This window comes from Poecilia mexicana, unplaced genomic scaffold (genome assembly GCF_051168715.1).
Source record: "Poecilia mexicana isolate PSO_F unplaced genomic scaffold, ASM5116871v1 scaffold_16, whole genome shotgun sequence".
Taxonomy (NCBI): Eukaryota; Metazoa; Chordata; class Actinopteri; order Cyprinodontiformes; family Poeciliidae; genus Poecilia; species Poecilia mexicana.
In genome coordinates, this window is record NW_028263385.1 from 23,793,463 (window position 1) to 23,818,245 (window position 24,783).

A 24,783-nucleotide genomic window follows, 5' to 3' on the forward strand; every position below is an offset into this window, starting at 1 on the left:
AACACATTATGCCCCAATCTAAAGAAATTCTAAAAATATCTTCATGTCTGTCATTGGGACATCAAGGGGAAATACAACACTTTAGAGTCATCTAATCACAGTCTGAACTTAAACAGGTTATCGATGTGCGAACACCTCTGATATTAAAAGCACGCCGAGGCGTCTATTTAAATTTGTTAAATGATTTTTTAGAAGGCGAACAAGTGGAAATCTGCTTTTCCAAAGTTCTGTATGCAAATATGAACAAACCACACAGGTATGTGTGGTTTGAAACTAAAACAGCCCTTTTGTATTTTCTTGATTTTTAAATATTCCTACCTTGTGTGACGTCCTTCCAACAGGCTGCCATTGTTTTCCAAATCCAACATCTTCCGCGGTAGAAGAGTTTGAAAATTCAATACCCTGAAATGAGGCAACATTCTGTAATCCTGTTAGCTCTCCTGATGCTGCTCTTTGCTGCTCCTCTGCAGAGGTTCAAGCTTCACTCATCACTTATTATTCTTTAAAAAATTAAACAAAACTTCCACAGCTGTAAATATTGAAAACACAGCAAACATCCATCTTGTGCTTTCTTCTTGCCAACACTAAAATACCTTTCTTCCCTCTCCACAGGCCTCTAAGCGCTACCTGCTCATTTAGGATTTTATGTATTTGCTGTATAATAAAAACAAAACTTCCATTGATAAGTTGAATTTGTAAGAAAACTACAACTGTTTATCATTTCAGTGTGCAGGTAGCTTCGGGAGAAAAATCCTTCAAAAATGCCGCCTCCTGCAACTCAGAACCATGGCATGTGTGAATCTGTAGATTAACTATGGCAATATCAGCTCTGATAAACATCTTGAACTGTATCAGTCTATTCTTAATACATTCTTAAAGACTTGAAATTAAGAATTTGAAAGGTAGATTTAAAAGAAACCCTGTTTGTAGCAGTTATGTTTAAAGTTGGATGATGGCGTTTCAAGAATTATATATGTATATATATATATATATATATATATATACAACGGCTGAGAACGATTCTTATTTCCAGCCACTGGAAATGGCTGGAAATTCCTATTTCCCATTTGATGGACGGACACTGTGTCCGTCCATCAAAGAAAGACCACCAATATTTTAAAAAACCACCAATATTTAAAGAGACCACCCACGGAGGGTGAGAAGGGAATTTTTTATTTATTTTATATATATATATATATATATTTTTTTTTTTTTTTTTTTTTTTTTTTCTTGCCTGCAGTTAAACTCTGCAAACAGTTTTTTTGTTGTTTCTAAAATCACTATGATTGACTGAGAAGCTTTAATGCTCCCAGATAACAGACTTTAACGACGGTGGAGGGTCTGCAGGTTCCGGTTTATCTTTGGTCTCCCTTTGCTCTTTCATTATTGTGTTACTTCCTGTGAAACCTTTAAGAACTTCAAATGGTGAGCAGATTTTCTGCTTGGATCAAAGTGAGTTCTAGTAAGTTTTTTGTCAAAGATTATACTGCATATTATGATCACGTTATTGGTTTTGTTTAGAGTTTTTTTTTTTTCTCGCTTCAGTAGTAACCGTGGGGATTTGTATAGTAATTCGAATCATCTCACATTATAAAAGTGATGGAAAGTAAAGGCAAATGTTTAAATAAGTTAAGGTCTACACATTTTCCTGATGTAAATGTCCATTAAATATAAATTCAGAAGATATGCTCAATTTTTTTCCCCATAAACCGAGTCAAATCAGCCATGCACACCATAATCAGTCCAATACAAGCGCGGTAAAACATCCCGACGACGTGAATGTGTGAAGCTGGAGGTAAGCTACGTCGAGACAAGCTTACAAACAGCAATTTCTGACAATTTGAAAGGTCCTGGAGTCAAAAGACGCGTTTGGAAAAAGCAATTCCAGCATGGAAAAACTGTGTGTGAATTTATCCCTGTAGAGCCCACGGTAAACTGTGTGGAGAAACGCTGACACTTCAAAAAAATTACAAGCACTTGTCCTTGGCCAATGCCTCTCCAGCGGGGGGATTCGAGAGCGTCAACCTGATTTTCTGTAAATCACTTACCTGTGGGCTATCACGCCCTTAAAAAAAAAAAAAAAAAAAAAAAAAACGGTTATGGCTGCTATAAGCTTACGCTCTATCACACCCCCACAGTAACAGGTCGTCAGCTGCATTTGAGTGCTAGAGCATCACCCCCCGCAGGTGGCATGGAAGAAATCAAATTAAAATATTGTAGGAGGGAGTGAGAGCGCCGTGCCGCATGTTCAGCAGCGTCTGCTTTGTTTACCAGAAAGCCACCGTCTCTGGCGCCGAATGGCCCCTTCTCGACATGAGCAGCGGTTGGCAGGATAGGTACGAGGCGTCCTGGGGCTTTGATTTACACAGCATTTTGTCATGCGCTGCGGTGTGTGTGCGGTTCAGGTCACAGGTGGCAGGCAAAAAAAAAAAAAAAAGTACATAAAAAATCATCGCGGCAAAATAATGTGATTGAATGTCAGGGAAGTCGATGCGACTCTCAAAGGAAATAATTCCGAAGCAAATGACAAAGTTCAGCGCCTCGGCACCCGCATCTGTTATGGTCAAAATCTGAGTCCAGAGGGAGCGAGTGGGGGAGAAATGTAAAAAAAAAAAAAAAAAAAAAGTAATAATTTGTCTTCTCGAGCTACTAAGATAATTTAGTGGACTCATCCAAAAGGTCAGAGGGAACACTTAATTTCATCAACATCAGCGGCCGGCAGTGAAATTATCTGAACTGACAGAGCAAAACATAAAACTCACAGAGGGACGGAAAGTCTTGAATTCCTCTAATATGCAAAGGGTGGGTGGGGGGGAGGGATGCTTCATACAGAGATGAAAAGAGACAGGCAGATGAAAAGCTGAAGGGTGAAAGTAGAAATGATAATACAATCCAGGGCATTACCCGTCCAGCGCTTAAAGACGTGATGAGAGCTTTCCATTGGATGTGCCCCTGTGTACAAACATTTCAGTGGCATTCAGAGGGCACCGCAATGCTAAAGGATCATCATTGGACTTAGTATTCCCCAAAAGATACTAATGGAGCAGTACTTTCATTACCCTTTCAAATGGAGTATCATAATTGAGAGCCTCCCCCTTTTGAGTGGTTTCCAATCGAATAAGGCAAATGACATCGCAACGTCCCTCTCTCGTTCAGACGTCTAATGATGTTTCACTGGATTTTCTGCGTTTAGATCAAGAGAAAAATTAAAAAATAAACAGATGCGGCAAGGGAGCCTGTTTACTTATTTGACATGCATGAAATCTATGTGCAGATGTTCGAGCAAAGCTGCGTGCGCTCACGCAGGCAGACGGCTTTCGGCAGACGGCTTTCGGCAGAAGTCCAGAGTCGTGCGTGCAAATTGTTCTTTCTTTACAAATCCCGGCGGTCGCGAAAAATTGCGCTTGTGTGGCCGATTTTTGCTTTCATCATTACACATGAGCGCTCGTGGACGCTTCCTCAATTAATCATTTTCACACAAGAAAAAAAGTCCTCTGGACCCCACGTGTCGTCGGGTACAGGCCGTGAAGAAAGGGAGAGGCGCAGAGGGGGAGGCAATTTCACACAACGTAAAGTGGCGGGGGCACTCATTGGAAATTTTTTAGAAAAGAAAAGTTTGAAGGACGTGCAACATTTTATGGTGTCGGCTCGGAGATCAGAGCAAGGGCACAAAGCACGAGGAAAAAAAATAAAATAAAGGAGACTGTCAACTACAAAGAGAGAAAATAAAACCCTTTGGGGATGTAAAAACTGCTGTGTCATTTCTTTAAATGCTGGGTTTATTCTGGTGGGAAAGAAGTTGGATAAAGACCAAACATGTGGAATGTCTTCCTTCTTCCCGGACCGCCATTTTGAAACTGTACCTCATCAGACTTCACCGAACCTCTTCCTCAGGTGGAATGAGGAAATCATAAGGAGCGAAATGGTGCTGTATGATAACGTTAATATGAGTTAACACTAAAAAACAGGCCTTTAAGCTTGAAATAACACTAACCTTTTATCTGACAGGTTGTTGGTTAGTGGTATCTAACCAAGCCTGATCAACAATGACAAGCTGGTAATAAAACTAGGTAATAGACTGACACACATAAAATAAGCAGTAAAAATAAGAGGCTGAACAATAAAGATTGACATGATAAGAGTAATTATGCTGCTTTGAAAATCCTACAAAATGTTCAGAAGAGTACACAAACATTTCTTTGGTGTAACTGAGCAAAAACAGGATTTTTTTTTTTACTATTACAGAAACCTTGTGCCAAGAATAGTATTAATGTAAACAACTTTTAGGGGGTTTTGAGAGCAGTGATAACATTAGAGTCCAACAGCTGCTGGGGGGAAGGACCCACAGTGACGTTCCTATGTGTATTCAGGATTCAGCTGCCGCGCGCTATAGGAGCTCTCCAGTTCTAGAGTCACTAATGGGGTGGGAGACGTTGCCCAAGAGTGATGATTTTTTTTATTTGACCTTATTTTTTCTTGTCTCCCACTTCTTGCACTGGGTGGAGGGAGCGTTCCGTGACGGCGCTGGCCTTGGAGATAAGCCTGTCCAGCCAGATGGTTTCAGCTGTCGATAAGCTGCTGAAACACCAGACAAGAAGCCATGCATCTGTTTTTTTGAATATGTATTTCAACATACTTGTTCATTTGTTAAATACTTAACTTAAATTTAAAGTTTCAACCATAATGCTCAAAAGGCAGACTATGATTGTTTTTTTTTTTTTGTTTGTTTGTTTTCTTTTTACAGTGTTAATTACTGAGAAGGAAATTCGGCCATCCAAATGTTATTTTCTATAAAAGACAACAAATGTGTCCTCTGCTGCTTATTTGCATTCAGTGATGAATCGACTCCTCCCCCCTATTTGTGATCAGTGTAAGTGCGGTAATAAAATACGGCTGTGCAGAAATTTGCCAACTAATTCTGATAATATTTTACCATTTCTAAAGAAATCTGGAATGGATCGTCTCTTGTTCACAATTTGAATACTTTGATCAGACCTGACAGATTGTTAAAAAAGGGTGAATGGTAATGAACTTCTTAACACTTTCTCTTTTCATAAAGTAGGTCTGGGATTCCCATGTTCTTCTCGTACCTCTCTGGGTACTCCAGCTTCCTTTTATGGGTCCAAACACATCGTCAGGCCAGCTCACCTCTCTTAATTGCCAATAGGTGTGTGTGTGTGTGTGTGGGTGTGTGCGTGTGTGTGCGTGTGTGTGTGTGTGTGTGTGTGTGGATGGCTATCCGGTGTGTTCATATATGGTCAATTACAGATTTCAATACAAGACCGTACATCCTAAAAACTGATATGGTGATAACTCAGTTTTGCCTAAAATGAAATGCATCTTTCTTGCAGCTGAATGTGTTTCAGTGAAAGCAACAGGTGCACACATGCTCCTTTATCAGTAAAACATGCGGCAGACATCCGTTTTTAATATCTGTTGGTCTTTGGGAGACATCGCACATGTTCCTTTTTTTTTTTTGCTTGTGTGAACACTCAGTTTATCGATCTGAACTCTGGATTTATCAGTGCGCCTGCAGTAAAGCAGGCAAGCTATGAGTCTGACCTTGAACTGTAATATTCCTGAGACCGCTCTGAATCTTGTCTGAAACCAAAAGGCATCAACACCTCAGCCACATTTTTGACATTAGTGTCAGAGTTGTGGAAACGGACGTGTCCATAAGTGAAGATAACTGTGCAGAAAAGGCCAATTTAACCAGCAAAATCTGTAAAATAAGCTGCAAGGTAGGGAATCAAGTCAGTATGGGTGCCAGTTGTTCAGGCTGAATATAACCGATGTGTAACGGAGGGGTGGGAGGTTTTTCTTTTCAAAGGTCTAAAATAACTTATCTAGCTTCAAATAAAAAAGAAAAAATGTTCGGAATTTTAAAAAAAAAAGTCTTTCCCTCAAGGACGAGCATCAGCACCGACACTGTACCGGTTTGGTAACAGTGTTTGAAAGAATCCAAATCGATTCAATCACCTTGGAAAAAGAGTAGTTGTCCTAATATGGCAGGACATGCAAGCAAGCAAATGGGCAAATAAAACAATCTTGAGACCAAACATGTCCCCAGAGGAGCTAGCAGGCAACGGTGGCGTACTCCAGAAGAGATCGAATGGATTTGGGACACGGCCAAGCGAAAAACAAGGACCAAAAATAAAATAAAAAAAAGAATGAAACATTAAGCGGAGACAGCAAAAGGAAAAAAAGCAAAAAAAAAAAAGGAAGAAAAAAACCCCGCTAAATCTTACATAGAGAGATGAATAATTCAAAAATAATGGGATGTTCATTACTTCCATCTTACTGGCACGCAGTGGGGGGATGAACACACCTAAATTAGGTGCTGCTTTTCATTTTGAGAAACAGACAGACGACATTACACCGAGAGTGAGGAGGAGTGCGCGAGGAGGTGAGCTGAATGTTAATGTTTACCTGCTGGAAAGAAATATTCAAATGTGCATCAGTCAATCTGGGGACACAAGCTGAGGCCGAGGCGTGGAGTGCATGATTGAACATCAAAGGGCCGAGTGCTATCAGCATTTATCTTTGAGATTCACAGCTGGTAGATAAGTCGCCCTTTAATTGTGGCTCTGTCTATCGTAGGTCACAAGCGGCCCATCAATCACTGTACCCGGGGCAACCTGGCACCGCCAGACTTAAAAGGAGCAGAGGGAGGACGACGAGGAATTATAATAGATGGATCCTCTTGCGTATCCTCGTTTTCTTCATTAGTGGAGGAAACATTTTTGTATAAGTCAACAAGAGGGCAAAGTCGCTTAAAAGTTTTCTAATTTAGCCATTTGTTTGAAGTGAATGAAAAGTAAACAGATTCGGTTTGCTGAGCAGGAATGGGTCGGCTGCCGGTTTCAGAGGCGCTAATAATGTTAAACTGCAATTATAAATCAAAATGTTTTTAATCGGATGCGAGAGAAATACGTGGAAGAAGCTTTATGGCGCATAGAGCAAACAGAGCTGCCCCTCCCTCCCTTATTGCTGCCAATAGGCTGACCGTTAAGGTTTTTGCTCACCTACAAAAAATAGTATGTGTTTGGAAATATTTCCAGGTGCAAAAAATACAGACGTGGCATAAAAATGCGAGGAGCGTCACCCATCAGTCCTGTTAAGCCAGAGCTGTGCCATACAGAGCTACGCTTGGGGAAACTTCGAGTGGCATGTCTGTTTATTTTCTTGCTACCTGAGCAGATAGCCTGACTAAGAGGACATATAATCAGCTTGTTGTAGCTGTGTTTTCCTGTAGAGACTAAACACGCCCCCACCTGTTGCTGTGCGCTGCCTGCTGGCTGAAAGAACACCACCATATGCTCCCTGGCTAACACAAAAGAAAAACATGGGTGTTAGAAATATCTGTGGTTGTAGAAAAGAAACTTTGCACGAACATTATGTTAGCGCCACTTGTCTTAGTAAAGTCAAATGCCATTGCTGCATTTATACTTCAACTATTTACATGCAATTAACATTAAAAGGTGGGCAACAAAAATGTGTTTTCACAGTAGGGACTCAGAAAATAAAAAGTATTTCAGACGTGCATTTGACAAACCATCTGCTCTTTCTGGAGTGTGAGCATCCAGGTCATGTTTAGTCCAAGGGGCTTGGAGGCACAGAGAGAATGGAGGTAAACAACTGGGATCGACACTAAGAAATGAGGTTCAGGTCGGTCTGCTGGCTTTAGTGAACGTTACACTGGACGAGCAACGTCGCACAGATTTGTCTATGGATTCTGAAGCACTGCAATCAGAATCTTGAAAACTGTGATTGATATCCATCCGCTGCAATGAGAAACAATACAAGTAAAAAACCCCTGAAGAAAGAAATGGGAGGAAAAATGAGAAAAATACGTATCGTCATAGTAACAGTATATGAGCAACACCCCGTTTGTTGCTGAATTACAAACGGTTTCGTCAACGTACATGTTTTAAGATTCTGCGATATTTTTACATGAGGGAATGATGCACTGAAAATCTCAACCTTCTTAATTTCTAATGCTGACAAAGTCTGCTCCGTTAGACAAACACCGCTTAATAACAAATGGAGTTTCTGTGTCGGAGTAAGAACCGAATAAAAAAAAATAAAAAAAACATTTCCAAAGGTGTTTTAGGACATAGAGTCCCAACAGTGATCTATAGGACAACGATTTGCTGGAGAAAGTTAAAGAAAACTGAAGTTGTGGGGTTATTGTTTGAGTGTTCATCACTATCCTGCCATCCTTTTTAAAACTTAAGTAGCTGTTGGAGCTGTTTTTATTGACTCGCTGTAAAATACCTCAGTGGCATTTAAGAAATGCCCTTTTCACTGTCCTGTCAAAAGGAAGACGAGAGAATCCATACAAGTTTCATAACTGTAAATTATCAGGTCTGCAGCCAGCAGCCAATTGGCTCAGACTTGCAGACATTTCGTCAATGATGGCGAGTGATAACCCCAAATATTAGACATTATCATACAGTACCATGAGCGTGGATGGAGACACAAATGTATTATTAAAGGGGAAAAACAGAGAAGCTACTCTTTCTAGGAGCATGTGGGAAACTTTACACATGGTGTCGAGGAGAGCGGCGGGGGTCCGCTAAAAAATGGCCACAGTAGAAGCCACATTCAGCTGAACCATTCAATGAAAAACTGTTTGTTATAAAAAACGCTGGTGGTTTTGAATGAGAACCTACTATAGGCATTGATTTTTTTTCTCTCTCTCTGTTGAGTAAACTCCCAGCTGGCCTCAGTGGGATTTCCCTCCAAGGCACTTCTGCTCTTGCTTCAAATTTTTAACCCGGAGGCCATGGCCATCTTTTGTACACAGTCAGCCGGGCTTCAGTGACCCAGAGTGGCAGCCTTTCTTAAGGCCTGTCATATACAGACACCATATACAGAGAAACGGGGCTGCAACTTGGTTTTCTAAAACTTTTGAGCTAGCCGCCGCCCCCGTGGACTACACATTTAGGCCCAAAATTATTCATACACCGGGCAGAGTTGGAGTTTTTGTTGTCTTTCAAACAAAGGTTGCTGTCTGACTTGAAGTGGGACTGGCAGATGCTATAAGAAATAAAAGAAAGAAGGGGTGTCACTGTGTAAAGTGTTATTGCACTTTATTGATTTACACCAGCTCAAAAACTGCCATGTTTAAATTAATTTGCCCTGGTTTATACTGCCATTTACTTTGACTAAGTTCTCTGCATCATGTTGTGAAACATCTACAAAGCTTTATGTTCCCACAAGCACACTTGACCCTCAGGGAAGTGTTCTTGGGGTGAAATGCGAGATCACTGAGGACAAATAATCCAGTTTTGGATTTTTATCTGAAGCTCTTTTGTGCGTATTCAGAGAAGTGGCCTCCTCACTGCTCGGTATCCACGGCGTCCATCTGTATGCAGCGTCTGCTGGGATGCTGCTTAGTCCGTTTATGAATGCTGAGGATCCACAGCTAAAGATCATCGGCGATGGTTTTGTTTTTGCTTGTTTTTGCCATGCTTGTCACAAACCAACTGCAGAGCGCTGATTGATAAAAACAGCTGTTCCCACAAACTCCAGGCTGAATTTAAATGCAAATAAAGTTTGGATTTGGAAATTCATTGTTGCCCTTACTCGCTGAGGATGAGAAGATAAGATTGATGAGACAGCAGGAAGGAAATCATCTTTAGAAAAAAAATACATGGTTGTATTTCTCACTGTCAAACATGCAGAGGGGGGAGAACACTGAGCAAATAGTCTTCCATTCTTCATGCTGCCTCTGTAGCTGATGCTAAGCTAACATGTAGCCAGATGTACACCCCTCTACAGACATCTGACTAGACCATATCGATTTTCAAATCTTTCTACATATTTTCAATTGGATGCAATTGTAGATTTTCTCTTGGCAATTCTAACATTCTTTGATATAAACTATTCCTCCTGGCTTGATATTTAGGTGAACCCTGACCCTATTTTCAAGGCTCAGATGGGTTTTAGCTTCGTCCCTCCTCCAATCAGCTCTGACCGAAATTCCATCCGCACGCTGATGGAAACAAACATCGTTACAGCCTGGAATTAAATCTGCTCAGACATTTTTGCAATTATCTACAGACAAAACCACTGTATACAAAAAAGGCGTGCCAGCTTCTCCTTTAAAAATACATCATGGCATGCAAAAGAAGAACAAACAAACAAGAAGAAGAAACAGAAAAACATTCCTTGTAAAGCAATCGCGGCCTTCACTAAGACTCGGTAACCAAGAGACAAAGTATCTGAACACCACATGTAGCATGTGATTGATCTTGAGCAGTAGTGCCCTCAGAGGGCTGGGGATAAGGCGCGACATTAACGATGGAGTGGGATCACGACGACGCACTGCAGCCTCGCCTGAAGCTCACGGATGCATGTGACAGACAGGGTATCATGCTCTGAAACCTTTCTTGAAAGGCTCCTGTTGCTGCCGTTCTGGGGATTAAACCAGCCTCATAATGGCCTGCGGGATTTGTGCCACTGCTGGGTGACAGCCGTCAAATTGGGTGGCAGGCAGAGGCGAATCGCAGCCCAAAACACAGTGCTCAGTCCATAGAGTTGCCAGTCAAAGATGAAGATCTGTAGGCCATAACGAAAAAAAAAGAAGAAGGATAGATAGGGCCAATAAAGAGCTGTCTCCGTGACAGGTATGCGCGGAGCTTCGCCACGTGAAGAGACGTATTAAGAGGCTGCTGCGTTGGGTTTTTGCGTAAATAATCCCTGAAATGCTAAATTCCCTAACCCACATCTCTTCCTACAACTGCATCTGCTCTTGTTTTGGGGATTTGCAAGATTATTTTTTCCACAGGAACTACTTTACACCCTCAACAGCCACTCTATACAGAATCCACAGTTGCCATGGCAATATCTGGGCAAGAAAAAAAAAAAACTGGAGAGAACGAGGGAGGGAAGAGAGGGGAAAAAAGAGAAAAAGTATTCACAGTTGACAGGGAAATAACGGGTTTCATTATGAGGAGCCAGATGATTCTCTCTATCACCACTGGCAGCTCGGTGGCAGAGCCGTGTATGAGCAGTGATAGATTACTGGTAGGGTCAAGGTGCTGCGGGCCGCGCTTACTGATTAAATGAGCCCAAACTGATACGTCTGAGATCCCATCCCAGCCTTCTCCTCAGGAAACTAAACAGACAAATCCCCGGATCCTAATTAAAGTATTTCCCCCCCCCCCAACCGTTTTCCCGCTGTTTGCCCGGCTAAAGCCTTCCTTTCCAAGCTCGGCTCAAAGCACGTGGTTTAGCTTGATCTCTCCAAACACCAAAAAAAAAAAAAAGAGCAGCTGAACTGAAAATTGTGGAGGGGGGGGGGAAAAATCATTGGGAAGGCATAAGGAATCACTTTCATATATACAAACTTTGCTTAAAACTATTGCATCAGCAGGCCAGAGGTTCAGCTACTGTGGTCTTTCTGGGAAAAAGTAGGAGGGAAAAAAAGAGCAAGAGAGAGGAGAGAGAGGGAGAGAGAAACTTCTGCCTGATATTTGAGGATTTTCATTTTCACCAAGTCACAGTAGACTCACGGTCTATTTGGCAGGATATAGCGTGGGAGGGACAGGGAAATCTCAAATGCAGCTGCTGTTTATCAGTTTGAGCGTACATCTCCCCTGCAAACAGTTTAGCGTCTCAAAACAAAGCAGCACAACGAGGAAAAGACACTCAGCACATCTAAACCCACATCATTACCTCGAGTGGGACCGGCAGACACACAAAGAGCGCGAGGAGCCGAAGACTGAGCGCTCCAGCGTCTTGTTTTCGTCGAAGGCACTCGAGAAAATTCGCTACATTGCTACGGTTAGCACTTATGGTGGAACAGGAATTATAGATGATTGTTGATATGAAGTCGTTTAGGATTGTCTAATCCATTCGCTGACGAGTCAGAGAAAAAGCCAAATAATCACTGATTTGCACTCATGTTTGCTTTGATCTATATTTAGATTATTCTAATGCATGAATTTGATTCAATATTGTTCTCCTCTGTACGTTAATTTGCATTGACTAGGCAGAAGCAATCAGTTTTACTTATAAATCACATTTCAGCGACAAGGCAGGTTGCGTCATAAAAAACACAAAAACAAAACAACATAACAACAACATACAGTCACCCACTTAGGAACCAGTAACAACCATTGATTATAATTCAAAAGCAGCTCTAGGATGAACCTCTGTCCCACTTTCTAGTGTTTTTTGCTCTCTAACAGGTTTTCCTCCCCAGTTGCCTTTTATTTAGCTTCATCTATCTTCTCATCATTTTTAAACAATTTTTCTGTCCCTTCAAAACAAAGGTAATCCCATAGCATGATGCTGTCACCTTCAATGCAGAGGCGAAGTGAAGTGTTATTTCTGCTCCACAATTAGCTAAAAACTATTATGCATTCATGCCGCAAAGTTAGTTTTTTTTTTTTATATATATATATAAAAAGTTTAATTTTCTTCCTCCTTTGTGCTTCTTGTTGTGGTTTTTGGCTGTAATCTGACTGAAGTGTACGAATACTTTTGCAAGCCACCGCATTTACGGCTTAAGATCCTGAAAATTGCCGCGGGACATAAAGACAATCGATGACTCTGACGTACAGCAGAGGGGATCTGTCCTCAGTGGAGAGATCATGTCAAAGCAATCAACATCTCTTCGACCTTGGGGTCTCACAAGTCAGTCATGTCAGTTTGATTGGCATATGTGCTGCAACAAACTTGCAGCTAATCGTGATGCTGCTGACCTGTCAAAAACCATAAAATAAATTAACAAGAGGGGAAGCAGAAGTTGGGACTGAATTTGATGATCGGTAACTAAATGTGTATATTAACTTTTTAACAGCGGCTCTACAGAGGTTCACGTCCGTCTGTGTGTGTGTGTGTGTGCGCGTGTGTGTGTGTGTGTGTGCGTGTGTGTGTGTGTGTGTGTGTGTATGAGCATATTCCTAATTTCTGCCCCACTTTAGTAGTATGCTGTGTATCCAGCAAATGATAAATGCCCTGTGCTATAACCCAGTAACTAAAATTGGGCCAGAAGGAGTGTATTTATACATGGTCTCCTAACTTCTGCTGCTTGTTTGTAGGGTGTAACTGTCTTCTGAAATATTTACGGTGGTCAGAGAGGAGGATGGATGTTTCACAATCAATACCAAAAGAATAGAAGTGAGAACAGCTTATGTTGGGTTGAGTTTACCCCAAAACAAACACCTTTTATAAACCATGAATAATATCTTGGCAGAATTTTGGTAGACAGAGTTCAGGTAGATTTTGGCTAAATTTGTTTAGCTCCAAATAAAGGTCAAGATTTCTAACTTCAATAGTAACTTAATGGGATCCTGGTCTTTGTTGGAGGGTGTGGCCATAGTTCTGTCTCAACCATCCTGTGTAATAATTAGATGTGTTTCAATTGTGTGCAGCTGAATCAGGCAGGTAGCCAACCTTTGAGCTTGATGCCACCACCACCGTGCTTCACTAGCAGTAAACCCTCGCTAGTGTTATTTGACAGGAATTTAAATAACATTTACTCTGGTTAAAAATATTAATAAATGAATTAAATTAGGACAGTTTTCATTATTAGGGAAGTAGCAGTGTTTGTCAGCAACATTTAATTCCATAAGATACGGGAGAAACAATAGACAATGCTGTTAAATACTGAACTAAAATGCACTACGTGATTTTATATAGTCCTTTCTACGTTTTTTGCAGTAATTTTAGAATAAATCATGGGGGGAAAAGTTTAATTAATTCTCCAAAATAAATAAGTCTGATTTTTTTTTCAACTTCTGGGTAATGTAACATTTTAACAATTTGACACTAAATGTGTATATTAACTTTGCATGCAGTTGCATGTTTGGTCACGCTTGTACTTTGGTCCTGCAATGTGTTGCATGTTTGCTTGAATGCCAAAGAAAAATTAGTTTCTTCTTTTGTTGGAGAATGTAAAAAAAAAAAAAACTAACAGATTGAACATGAGACTTTTGTATTTGAATTAAGCTACTTCATAACATATTTTTTAATATCAAAAACCAAGAAGGCATTATCTTTAAGAGACAAATTATTAGAAATATTTTGATGTGGCAAATTTGTTGAGCACAAAAAGGTGATTTTCCTGCCTTCTTTTATCTTCTTAGTCTTCATTCTTGACATGATCTTGATGTTTCATTTAGGTGTATTCTTCCTGTCATACTTTCTGAAAAGAGCATAACATCCGCCTGAGCCACTCCGACTCCGTGTTGGTAGCTTTTCTCTAGGATCGCTGTCCTGTGGGAAGGTCCAACTGTGCCCAAGGCCAGGTTGTTCTGCAGACTGATTGGAGTCTGTCTCAGGAGTCTTAATGTAGTCCTGCTTTCCATGGCTCATCCGAAAACTCAAGGATTGAACCCCCCAAGGCGAGCAAGACGAATGTGAGTAATTTTAGTACAAACGTTTCATGACAGGAACTACAATGCTTGACTCCAAGGACACGACCCGCAGAGAACCGCAGTTAACCAAGACAGGCACACAAAGCACTGGTCAAGAAATCAATAGTGACTTCACCTTTAAATGCACTTACATCACATAAGCGAAATGATTTAGCTCACAGCTAAGCAGGTAACACAGTGACGGTGACAAAGGGATTTGACTTACAGCTGTGGAAACATCCAGCAAGGTGATGAACGTTGTTATGTACCGCATTTGACAATCCCGCCCTTAAAGTTTCCCCAAGTCTCGTATTATCGAGAAGAACTTCACACTTGACCTTGTGGATAACTTTCAACTGAAATGTTCTTGGAAAGTTTTTTGCATTTTCATGACTGTGCAGCTGTCAGTAAGAAAGATGTATACATAGATTTCTCTAAATTGGACGGATATTATGTGAAAAAGGAACCGTTATTTGATCAACTACATATCGTCTCCCTTATGTCCTGTTTAGCATTTTTACAGCCTTTTCCTTTTCAGCGCATTTAGGCTTGTAGCTCACACTGTAGTAGTTACATTCTTTTTTTATGGATAAAGTCGAGAAGAATGTTAAAAAGAGTAAAGTAAAAAGAAAAAGGAACAAGCTCTAGGCGACTGAGCACACAGTTATACATTGCCATAGTAACAGTGTATAGGATACTGAAGTCAGACATGAATGCATGATGCTGTCCAGCTTTGTCAGCGTTGGACTGATCCGACATATTTTTCCATAAGGAAGACAAACTTTAACATGCAGTGTTTGCATGAAACATGGCAGCAGTCCATCTGTAGTTTGTTTTCTCATCATCCAAATTAAGGGCTTGGATGAGAAGTCAAAGCACTGATGTACAGTCAGACATTCACTTTAAAAAAATCATCAAAAACCAAGGTAACACAGCACTCTGTACTTGAGAAACTTTATGCTCACAAACAACACTCAAAGCTGTGTTCTCATCCCACAGCTTTGGGTTGCTCCCTCTCTTGAAGCCATGAATCTAATTGTTTTGTAATCACCCAGTCACTTTAATGAAACTCAGTCTGATTTCCTGGATAGAGGATCTAACAGTAAGAAGAACATAAGAGTGCTTACTCTCTCATTTTTGTACGTTTCCCTTACATTAATAGTCTATTTAACATAGATTCTTCGTCAAGAACAAAAATTCTTTTGACATTCATGTTTTGCTGTCACATATTATGTCATCTATCACAATTTCATCTGTACTTGTTTCTCCAAAGCCTCTTTTTCTGCCATTTTAAGTAGATACATGTCCTTAAAAAACAGTGTAAAGGTAGTTTGTGATTTAAAAAAAAAAAAAAAGCCAGGTGTTCTGGTTTTAAAACATGATCAAATTTGTCTTTCAAACTTGCTAAAGCAAAGCTTAATTAGAGCTCTGCTGCCCAAAATAGGAAACAATTTTATGATTCCCATTCGTGAGGGGCAGATAAAGTTTGACACAGATGTTACCACCTTCCGCTTGTCGTCGTCTTCTTGACCTCCTGCAGTGACAACATGGTTTACACAAACTACTTTGAAGTCAAGTTATATTGCTGTCACCTTAGATACCATTTGAAGCTTTGTCACCAGTGCACAGCAGGAGGGGGGTCCCGTCTGCGTGACCTCACATAATGACACTGGTCCAGTTAGAGGATGGTGGGATGAGGGGGGAGACGTATAAGGTTCATGCAGAGTGAGATAATCGTAAATTCACCTTTTAAAGGTCAATATCTCTTTGTGCTGACTCAGATGGAGATGATTCAGACGCAAATTCAGTTGCAGCTTTTCAAATAATAATAAAAAAAAACTCCACAAAATTTCTTTATGCAGAAAATCTTATCACGCAACAAATCAATCACAGGAACAGGTGCGCCTGTCAAGGTAGCAGAAAGCTTAATTAATGAACATCAGCCAAGCCCTCTGGTGTAAATTAATATTTTTCCTTCATGCCAGCCTGATTTAAGGCAAGAAATGATTTCCGGCTCGAGTGTCACTGTTCTAATAAGCGTTTATCATATTGCTTGACTGGTAATTACTGTTAATGACATTGTGCCGTAGACAGGCAGGAGCACTACAAGTTATTACTTGTCTTGGCAAAGCCGATGACAAGTAAAATAACATCACACGCTGAACTGGGACAATGCCGTCTAAACGCAGGTTCAGAGAGGAGCGCGCACGCAAGCGAGTATCTGGCGCTGGAGGGTAATTATAACACCACGGACTGAACAGAGATTGTTCAGCGAAGGGCGAGAGATGAGCTGGTTTTAGGATCCCTGTTGCCAGGATGGACACTGGTGATGAGCTCCGAGGAGGACGAGGAGGAGTGTTCATAGCTTCAGGGGTAAATCTCAGATGTGTGGCAATGCTACAGAGGATAAGCGTAAGAACAGCTTACACTTACTTACATTTGAGGTATTTAGCCGATGCGCTCATGCAGGGAGGTTTAATGCGATGTTCAAGGACACTTGACAGGCTGGTTACTGATCAGCGCAGGTTTTATGCTCCATCAGCCAGGAAAGTTGAGGATGAAGAAGGTTTTAAGAAGGTTAGAGTTTGGGTTGTTTTTTCCCCCTTTTTTCTCGTGTTTGAAGCATACAGGTCCACCAGATTGTCTTCTCTTTGATCCACATCGCAGCTCTTCGAAGAAATCCTTAAAGTTTATTTCCAGGTGATTTACAGTCACAAGAATGTACTTTTTAAGTACATGCAGCTTTTTTAAAGCCAGCTGGTCGCCCACAGAAAGCAGAGACCTGTTCAGATCAATGGAACTCAATATTGCTGACAAGATGTAGACACTCTTAGAACAACCAATACACACCCACACAGAACGTCTTTCTGGCTTCGCAGGGATTCTTGAACCTAAACTCAGTTTACACCTTAGCCCTAAACGTAACCCTTAACCCAAAAACAGCATTTCTTCTTATGGGGCCCATAAGGAGCAATGGAAGTATTTGTTGGAAAAATGGGCTTTAAAATATCAAATCAAATCGTCACCGTTCTAAAATGATGACCCAAGTCATTTTTTTTTTTTTTTACCAAAAGTGATTTTTGAATAAAATTCCCTACCTCTTTTATACCAAAAAGTTATTTAGGTCACAAAAATCCTTTTTGGCAAAAAAATGACGTAGGCCATTATCTTAGGAAGGTGACAAAATGCAAGGCTTTATAATATACAGATCTTTCAGGTTTTGGGGTTTCAGCTCCTTCCAGAGGTTTTTCTATTGGGTTCAGATCTGGAGACGAGCTTGGTCGTTACAGAATGTTGAAGTAGTTCTTACATTGTCGCTCTTTAGTTCTTCTGGCTGTGTTTCGAGTCATTGTCCAAGCCAAGCCGTAATCCATCTTCTTACTGGATGAAAGAGGTTTTGCCGCAAATTTTGCAATGCATGTCCCCGTCTGTCCTCTTCCTTTTCCAGAACAGAGTCGGGTTTCCACCTTCTGGCTCAAGGTTAGGATGCTGTTCTTGAGATTGCATTTATCCCTCAAACATGGGAGCTGGAGTTTATGCAGAAAAGTTCTACTTTGGCTTCATCTGACCACAGGACCTCCGTAGCCTCCTCTGAATCGTCCAGATGGTCATTAGCGGACTTCAGACGGGCCTGGACATGTGGTGGCTTGAGCAGAGGGACGTTGCTTTTGCGCTGCAGGATGTTCATCCATGATGGCGTAGTGTGTTACCATGGTAACCTTTGAGACGGTGTTCCCAGCTCTCTCTGGGTCAGTGACCGGGTCCTCATGTGTGGTTCTAGGCTGATTTCTCACCTTTAACACGATTGCCGATCCTTCATGAGGCAAGATTTATGATGGTACCCCAATCCAAGAGAGACTGACAGTCATCTTGAGATGTATTTTCTAATAATTGCTCCGACAGCAAGTCATTCTCACCAGGCTGCTTGCCTATTGTTCATAGTTCATCCAAGACTTGTGTAAGTTTACAGTCGAGTCCCTCGTGTCCCTCTCTGGTCTTTGCAAAAGTGGAGAAATTAGAGTCTGATTGTGTGGACAAGTTGGTAGATGATCAAATACTTAATTTATGCAGTAAAATACAAATAATTAAAAAAAAACACAATGTGATTTTCTTTATTTTCTACCACAGTTGTGTGCCTTTGATGAAAATTACAGACCTCTCCACTGTTTGTGAACGCGCAACCTTGAAAAATAAAACAGGTATCAAGTATGTATTTCCCCCTATAATTTTAATATAGTTTTCAAACACTTTGCAACATCTGCATCCTAAAATTATAGATTTGTAAAACATCTGCCATTCACTGGGAGTTTCAGCGCTACAGAAAGCAACACTAACTGGTTCAACTGGCTGAAACAAGGCTGGAGCCGAGTTCACGCAGAGATGAAGCAGCAGGACGAGAAGCCAGCGGAGGATCAACTCTGCAGGAGTCGTATATGTAAGGTAGTGGTTTCCAACCTTTTTCATCATCCAGCCCAAAAGAAACTCTGGCAGATGACTTGTGATTATAACTGATGGAGGTGCGCAAGCAAGGTAAAGATTTTCACAGGAGCAGAAAAACAAACAAACAAAAACAACCAGACTGAATATTCATGTTTTTATCCATTTATGACACCGATTTGGTTCGTTATGTGGAACAGCAAAATAAATTACTGCCAAACATTTAAGATCTTCTGGAGGTCATGCCAAGAACGCATACTCACAACTTTACAAACTAATCAGGCCCAGAGCCAAACCGATAAAAACCCTCGTTCTGTATCTACATCGTCAGTTTTGATGGCTATAATAAAAATCATTTATTCTTGCCTTTAAAATTGGTCAGTTACAAAAAAAGTCAAAAATGTTGACATTGACAGAAATCTTCTTTTGTTAAAGCATCTTAACTGCTACATTTTCATGGCTAATAAGACTTAAATGACAAAAAAAAAAACCTTTACACCGACTTATCCCTGCTAAATAAAATAACCTAATAGCATCACTTCAATGGATTCAGGGGAAATGTCATTAAGGACAAGGCTGCTAATATTCCTGTCATTCAGACCGAATTAGAAGAGGAGAGTGGCCACTTTAAATGGAGTGGCGCTTGAACACGTCTTTGTCAACTGGTTAGGTCCAAGGACACACATGCAGACTTCGTCAACAGGACTTCACAAACCAGAACACTGTCACAGCTTGCAAAATTCAAGCCAAATCAGTCTTTAGTGAAATCATCATGAGCTTCAGTTAGTTTTAAAAACAAGACCAGAAAGCATCAGGATTGTCTGCACAGTAGTTTTCAACTAAAGGACTTGGAATGGCAGCAGGCGGGTTGTGGATGTTGGCCTCATCTTAAGAAAATTACACCATCAGTCTACAATAAAACACACTGACATTCTGCACAAGGAGTGTCTTAGAGTCATGTCCTCTGTTGAATCCTCATTCAGACAGTTTGGGACAGAAAAAAAAAAAAAAAAAAAAAAAGGTAAATGCTATGAGTCTCATGTCAAGCCAACAGTGAAGCTTCCTGAAACCCTAAGTTTGGGATAAACTCTTGTCCGAGACAGTGGACTCACTCACAATGTTGCCCAAAAGGCACTGCAATCTTCAATGCAGAGGAACTTTGGCCAACAACTCGAGAACAAATTGGCAATAAAAACAAAACACTGAAATTTTGGGTTCATGGCCAATAAACTCTCCAGACTTCGATTTTATTGAGAGTGGAATGGATTTCATAAACCAATAAAACTGAAGCAAAATGTCTAAAATTGGAGGTCAGAGTTTCGTAGAAACACCTCACAAAAAGTCTATAATAATAATAATAATAATAAAAAAATATATATATGATAGCAGCGGAGATTACAGACAAATGGTGGAAGTCATGACTTATTCCACAAGGTTGCACAAGTTCCCCTGTCGGCCATTTGTGAAGAATTGCCCTGTTTAATAATGTATGAAGTTTTCCCATTAGTCTTTGCCTCAACTAAAACTTCTTTTAGAAATGACACTCAACTTTGACTCATGCTTCTGCCTCCGTTCTTTTTATAAGGTATCTGCTGTTCCCACACGAGGAGGCAGCACAACAGACCGATTCCACCTTGAGCTGCAGACAAAAAGCACCCAGCAACAACAACAACAACTTCAATGTTCCTGTGTAATTATTCTGGAGCTCCAGCTTAGCATGTCAACATTCTGGAGGAAAGCAGCCATACGCAGAGCTATCTCCGAGGTTTGAGTTCTACAATTTGCTGTCGGTCCAATTAGAAGAGGATGGTTTATTGTGACAACACACGAGGAGGCAGGAAACGTAGAGATGCAGGATTTTATTTGAAACAAAAACAATGTGTCAGACACAGCTTTCACCCAGATGTAAGCATAAAAAAAACTGGAGATTTCTGCTGACAAAATAAAAGATGAGTGATGCTCCTGCAGCTGGCGGCGAGGTGGTTTTTGCATCTCCTTTGTCTTTCGGCGTCTTCGCTCTCGTCTCTCCTCTAGTTGTGGCCTTGGAGCGCCTCAGCCATGAACAGCTTCCCGAGGTTCTGCGAGGTGAATTCCTTCACGTTCTGGCAGTAGTTGTTAATTTGCCCTGTTGGAGGATTGCCACATGCATTCACACGCCCCCACACACACACACATACACACACACACACACACACATACACACACACACACACACACACACACACACACACCCCGGAAGCATATGTACATAAACACACACGAGCATTTGTACAAACACAAACATGCGGAGGAGGGGAAGAGAAAAAAAAAAAGCAGCACAACAACAAATTAGCGGTGAACGGAGTAAACGGTTGGATCAGATCGTTGTCGGAAAGGGTGGGAGCGGGGAGCTGAAAGGCGTCAAACAGCAGGAAAAAAAGGGGCGGTTGAGCTGGAGACTCAGCCAATAAACTTTAAATTAATGTTAATTTTAAGATAATGGCAGAGATAATTGCTAAACAGAACCTGAGCTGCTGCGAGCTGAGCAGAGGCGGCTGATGGGATTTAGAGAGGAGAGGTGGGGGTGGTCCTCTGTTGCCGGTGACAAAAGTCTTCAGAGTGTTGGTGTGTGTGTGTGTGTGTGTGTGTGTGTGTGTGTGTGTGCATACCTGCGATGAGCAGTGTATCCATGCGCGGTGGCGCCTGGGGGGGCTTGAACAACTTGCTGATGTCCTCCTCCGGTAGCGGGGGCTCACCTCTGCTCTGTCGCTGGGTGTTCTCCTGCTGCCGCCTCTGGAGGTACTGCAGAGAGCGGCCCACAAAGGAGGGGATTAGTAGGGGCAGATGTAGAGGGAGCAGGAGGTTGGGGGCTGGGGGGAAAGCATGAGATGACGACAAGAAGATGTGGGAGTACCGAAGGAAATAATAAAATAAATGTAGCAGGTAAGGAAGCGGAGAGCGGTAGAAGAAGGAAAAAAAAAAAAGTAGCGGGAGGCGTAAAGTCGGAGAGCACAAAGTAAGAAAAGTCGAAAAACAAAGTGATGAAAGCAGAGATGGGGAGACGGAGACAGAAGAGCTATAAGTGCTAACAGGAATGGAGTGATTTGTGGCGGGCTGACACTCGGTAAATCAGCGAGATGCCACGTCTCCGGAGATCCTAAAAGCCTTGTTAATTTGGCAAGATGAAGGCGAAGAGGAGGAAGGTTGGAGCAGACAGAGGAAGTAGCTGGGGTTCAAGCAAGTCGAGTGCTTTCAACCAAACATCCCACAATGCACCTGTACAGGTTCATCATATAAACACAGAAACATTTTTGATCTTTTATTTCCTCCTCTCCGTGTGGCACAGCACGACTGGCATCACTGAAATGGAAATGTGCAAAAACTTTTCGCACGTCTTCCTCCGTTGTATCGCGCATAGTTGCTTTTACAGTTCCCGAGAAGTGTCAAAACGTTACTGGAAATTAAAGTTTCTAAAAGCCCGGCGCTAATACCGAACGAATGTGTTCATGTCAGCCAAACAAAGGAGACGCCCTCCGCGCCTTTTCACCCAATCTGCTCTGCAAAGAGCTCATTTACCAAGTCAGTGCCGAAACGGAGTTGGACTGGAGCCTCTTGTTAGTTTATGCTTCATATCTGATGATGAAAAGCAATCATCTTCCAGCATCTTTCCTTGGGTTTTGTAGTGTTTACATCTTTCTGTGACTTTAGAAGCATTTAGGCACCTGCTGAGCATGATGGCGTGTTCTCAGCTTTATCAGTCTGCAGACTGTTTTGGAATGTTTCTATAGTGCTGAAGCAACAAGGTAAACAGTAATTTATTATCGTTACCCTCTTCTCTAAAAAAAACCCTCAGTAAAGTAGGATCTGGTTTCTATTGTTAAAATCATATCAAAATAGTAGAGTCTTCCTTCAGATTTTACGATTTCAAACCTCATCTGCCATGTCTCTCGATGGCCAGGCAGCAGGAGGAAATCAGATTATGATGACTTCTTGGCCAGTAAAAATTTCCATCTACCATTCTGTGTAAGGTCCCCATGGTAACGAAGTGCTACACCGGCTAATGGATGGATGCCATTTTACCTACTTAACCACTTTTTCCCCTTTAAGTTTGGGACACTTTGTACCTGCTTTAATGACCAATAATTTTAAGTCATTTTCTCCGATCGAGAAGTAGACCTGCTGTAAGGAAATCTGCTTGTGAGAGTCCATAACTACCAACTATCTCGGTTTGATCAGCGGTCATTATCTGGCATAATCTATGCAATTCAATTGGCCTAACGTGGTTAGAGAAGAGCCCACATGCGTAGCGCACTGCCCATAGGACACAAATAAATAAACAGGATCGTGAAAAATCATTAGAATGAATTATAACGACAACATATTTTAATGTGTGGAGCATTTTAATAAATGTTGTCTAAGGAATACAAAAGTAACTAATTTCCCACGGTTTCGCCGGTGGTTTAAGAAGTACAAATACAAACGCAGCAAAGACATGAGATATAATCCCATATTCAGCCTGTTACATCTGTCAAGAATGATTTAATCTGACCGGCAGTGCTACACTCTGTTCATCTAAAATATTTGAAAATAATTTCTTTAATTTGACGATTTTCTGGTTTCAATAAGCTCCTCCTAATTAACAAAGGCAAAGCAAAACGGTTGACTTGAACTTTCTCATGCAGGGGTCTGCCTTAGTAATAAACATCTTTGTTTAAAAACTACATTTTGTGTTTACTTGTGTTGCCTTTGACTAATGCTTAAATTGGTTTGATGACCTGAAACACTGAAATGTCACAAACGTGCAAAAAGACAGACAATTGGGAAAGGGGCAAATACTTTTTAACACCACATGCAGAAGGTAAAAACAGCGGTGCATTTTTTTTTTTTATTTCTTCTTTTTGGAAGTGGGGCGGGGGAAACAGATCTAAACCAGCCTCGTTCTCCAAGCACACCCTGTTTCGTGCATTCCCGTTAGGTCAGCTCGCCCAGTCAGAATGCCCTCTTGCAGCTGAGAGGGCTTCTGGTCGTCTTGCTCAGACTGCAGCCAATGTCAGCTTTCAAGTTACAATTAGCATCCAGATTGAATTATACAGCAGAAAATTAACATCTTATGAATTTGAAATTGAGTGAAGAAGTCATTTAGTAACTTCTACAAATTCATCGTTTAATGCAGGGGTCTACAACCTGCGGCTCCGGAGCTGCGTGTGACTCATTGGACCGACCACAGAGGCTCTTAATAACTTTGGCTGAAGCATAAAAAGAACCAGCTATCCTTCTAAATATAGATATAATAACAAATGCAGGGTTTTAGCAGGGTTTTTTCCCTGCAATTATTTGCATTAAATTTTCACACACTGGACACTGGAAGATTTCAGATCTGTTTTTCTTGTCACACTACAATCTATGTGCTTCTCCATCACTTCATTATTTTCCATGCAACAGAAAAAAAAATATCCATGCTCTTCTTGCAAAATGTTATTTTTTATTTTAGTTCTAAAAATTAGAGATAAAATGATACTTTAAAAATAAAAATGTTTCTAAAGAAGATGTTTATTTAAATTAATAACATGATTTTTTTTTTCTTTTTTCAAAAGGTCATGTTGACATTTGTGACCCTAAGTCTTTTTTTATTATTATTTTTTGTCTGGCCTGAAAGCAGAATGTCTCTTTAATTCATAAAGGTTGCTGACCTCTGGTTTAATGTATATGAGATGCATCAATCTTAGGTTTACTTAAAGACAGGCTTTTGGTTCGAACAAGAATATTTTGAGTTCTCTTCTAGCAGCTGCTTAGGAATTAAGTGAATATCGTATCCCTAATCATCTCAAAGGGCAAGTTTACAACAGCCACAATTTAGATTAAGCCCAATTACCCTCCGCTCACCTTTGGCTCAGGTCTTTTCTGTTCAAAAATTCATTTCAGCACACATCGTCTGTGTTCTGGTTTTACACCAACAACCTCCCCTTGAGGCTGCCGACGCATCCTCCCGCCGGTT

At 41.0% G+C, this 24,783-nt stretch overlaps 1 protein-coding gene across 1 annotated transcript in view; it reads right to left on the reverse strand.

Moving 5' to 3' along the window:
* Positions 1-20,653: 20,653 nt before the first annotated feature.
* LOC106923395 (eukaryotic translation initiation factor 3 subunit H) overlaps positions 20,654-24,783 on the reverse strand; it is a 71,414-nt gene continuing 67,284 nt past the window's right edge. Inside the window, exons 7-8 of the mRNA XM_014996394.2 lie at positions 21,458-21,590; positions 20,654-20,934 (exon numbers count right to left, since the gene is read on the reverse strand). Of these exons, the coding sequence (XP_014851880.1) occupies positions 20,840-20,934; positions 21,458-21,590 (228 nt within the window). The 3' untranslated portion in view covers positions 20,654-20,839. The remainder of the gene's footprint in view (positions 20,935-21,457; positions 21,591-24,783) is intronic.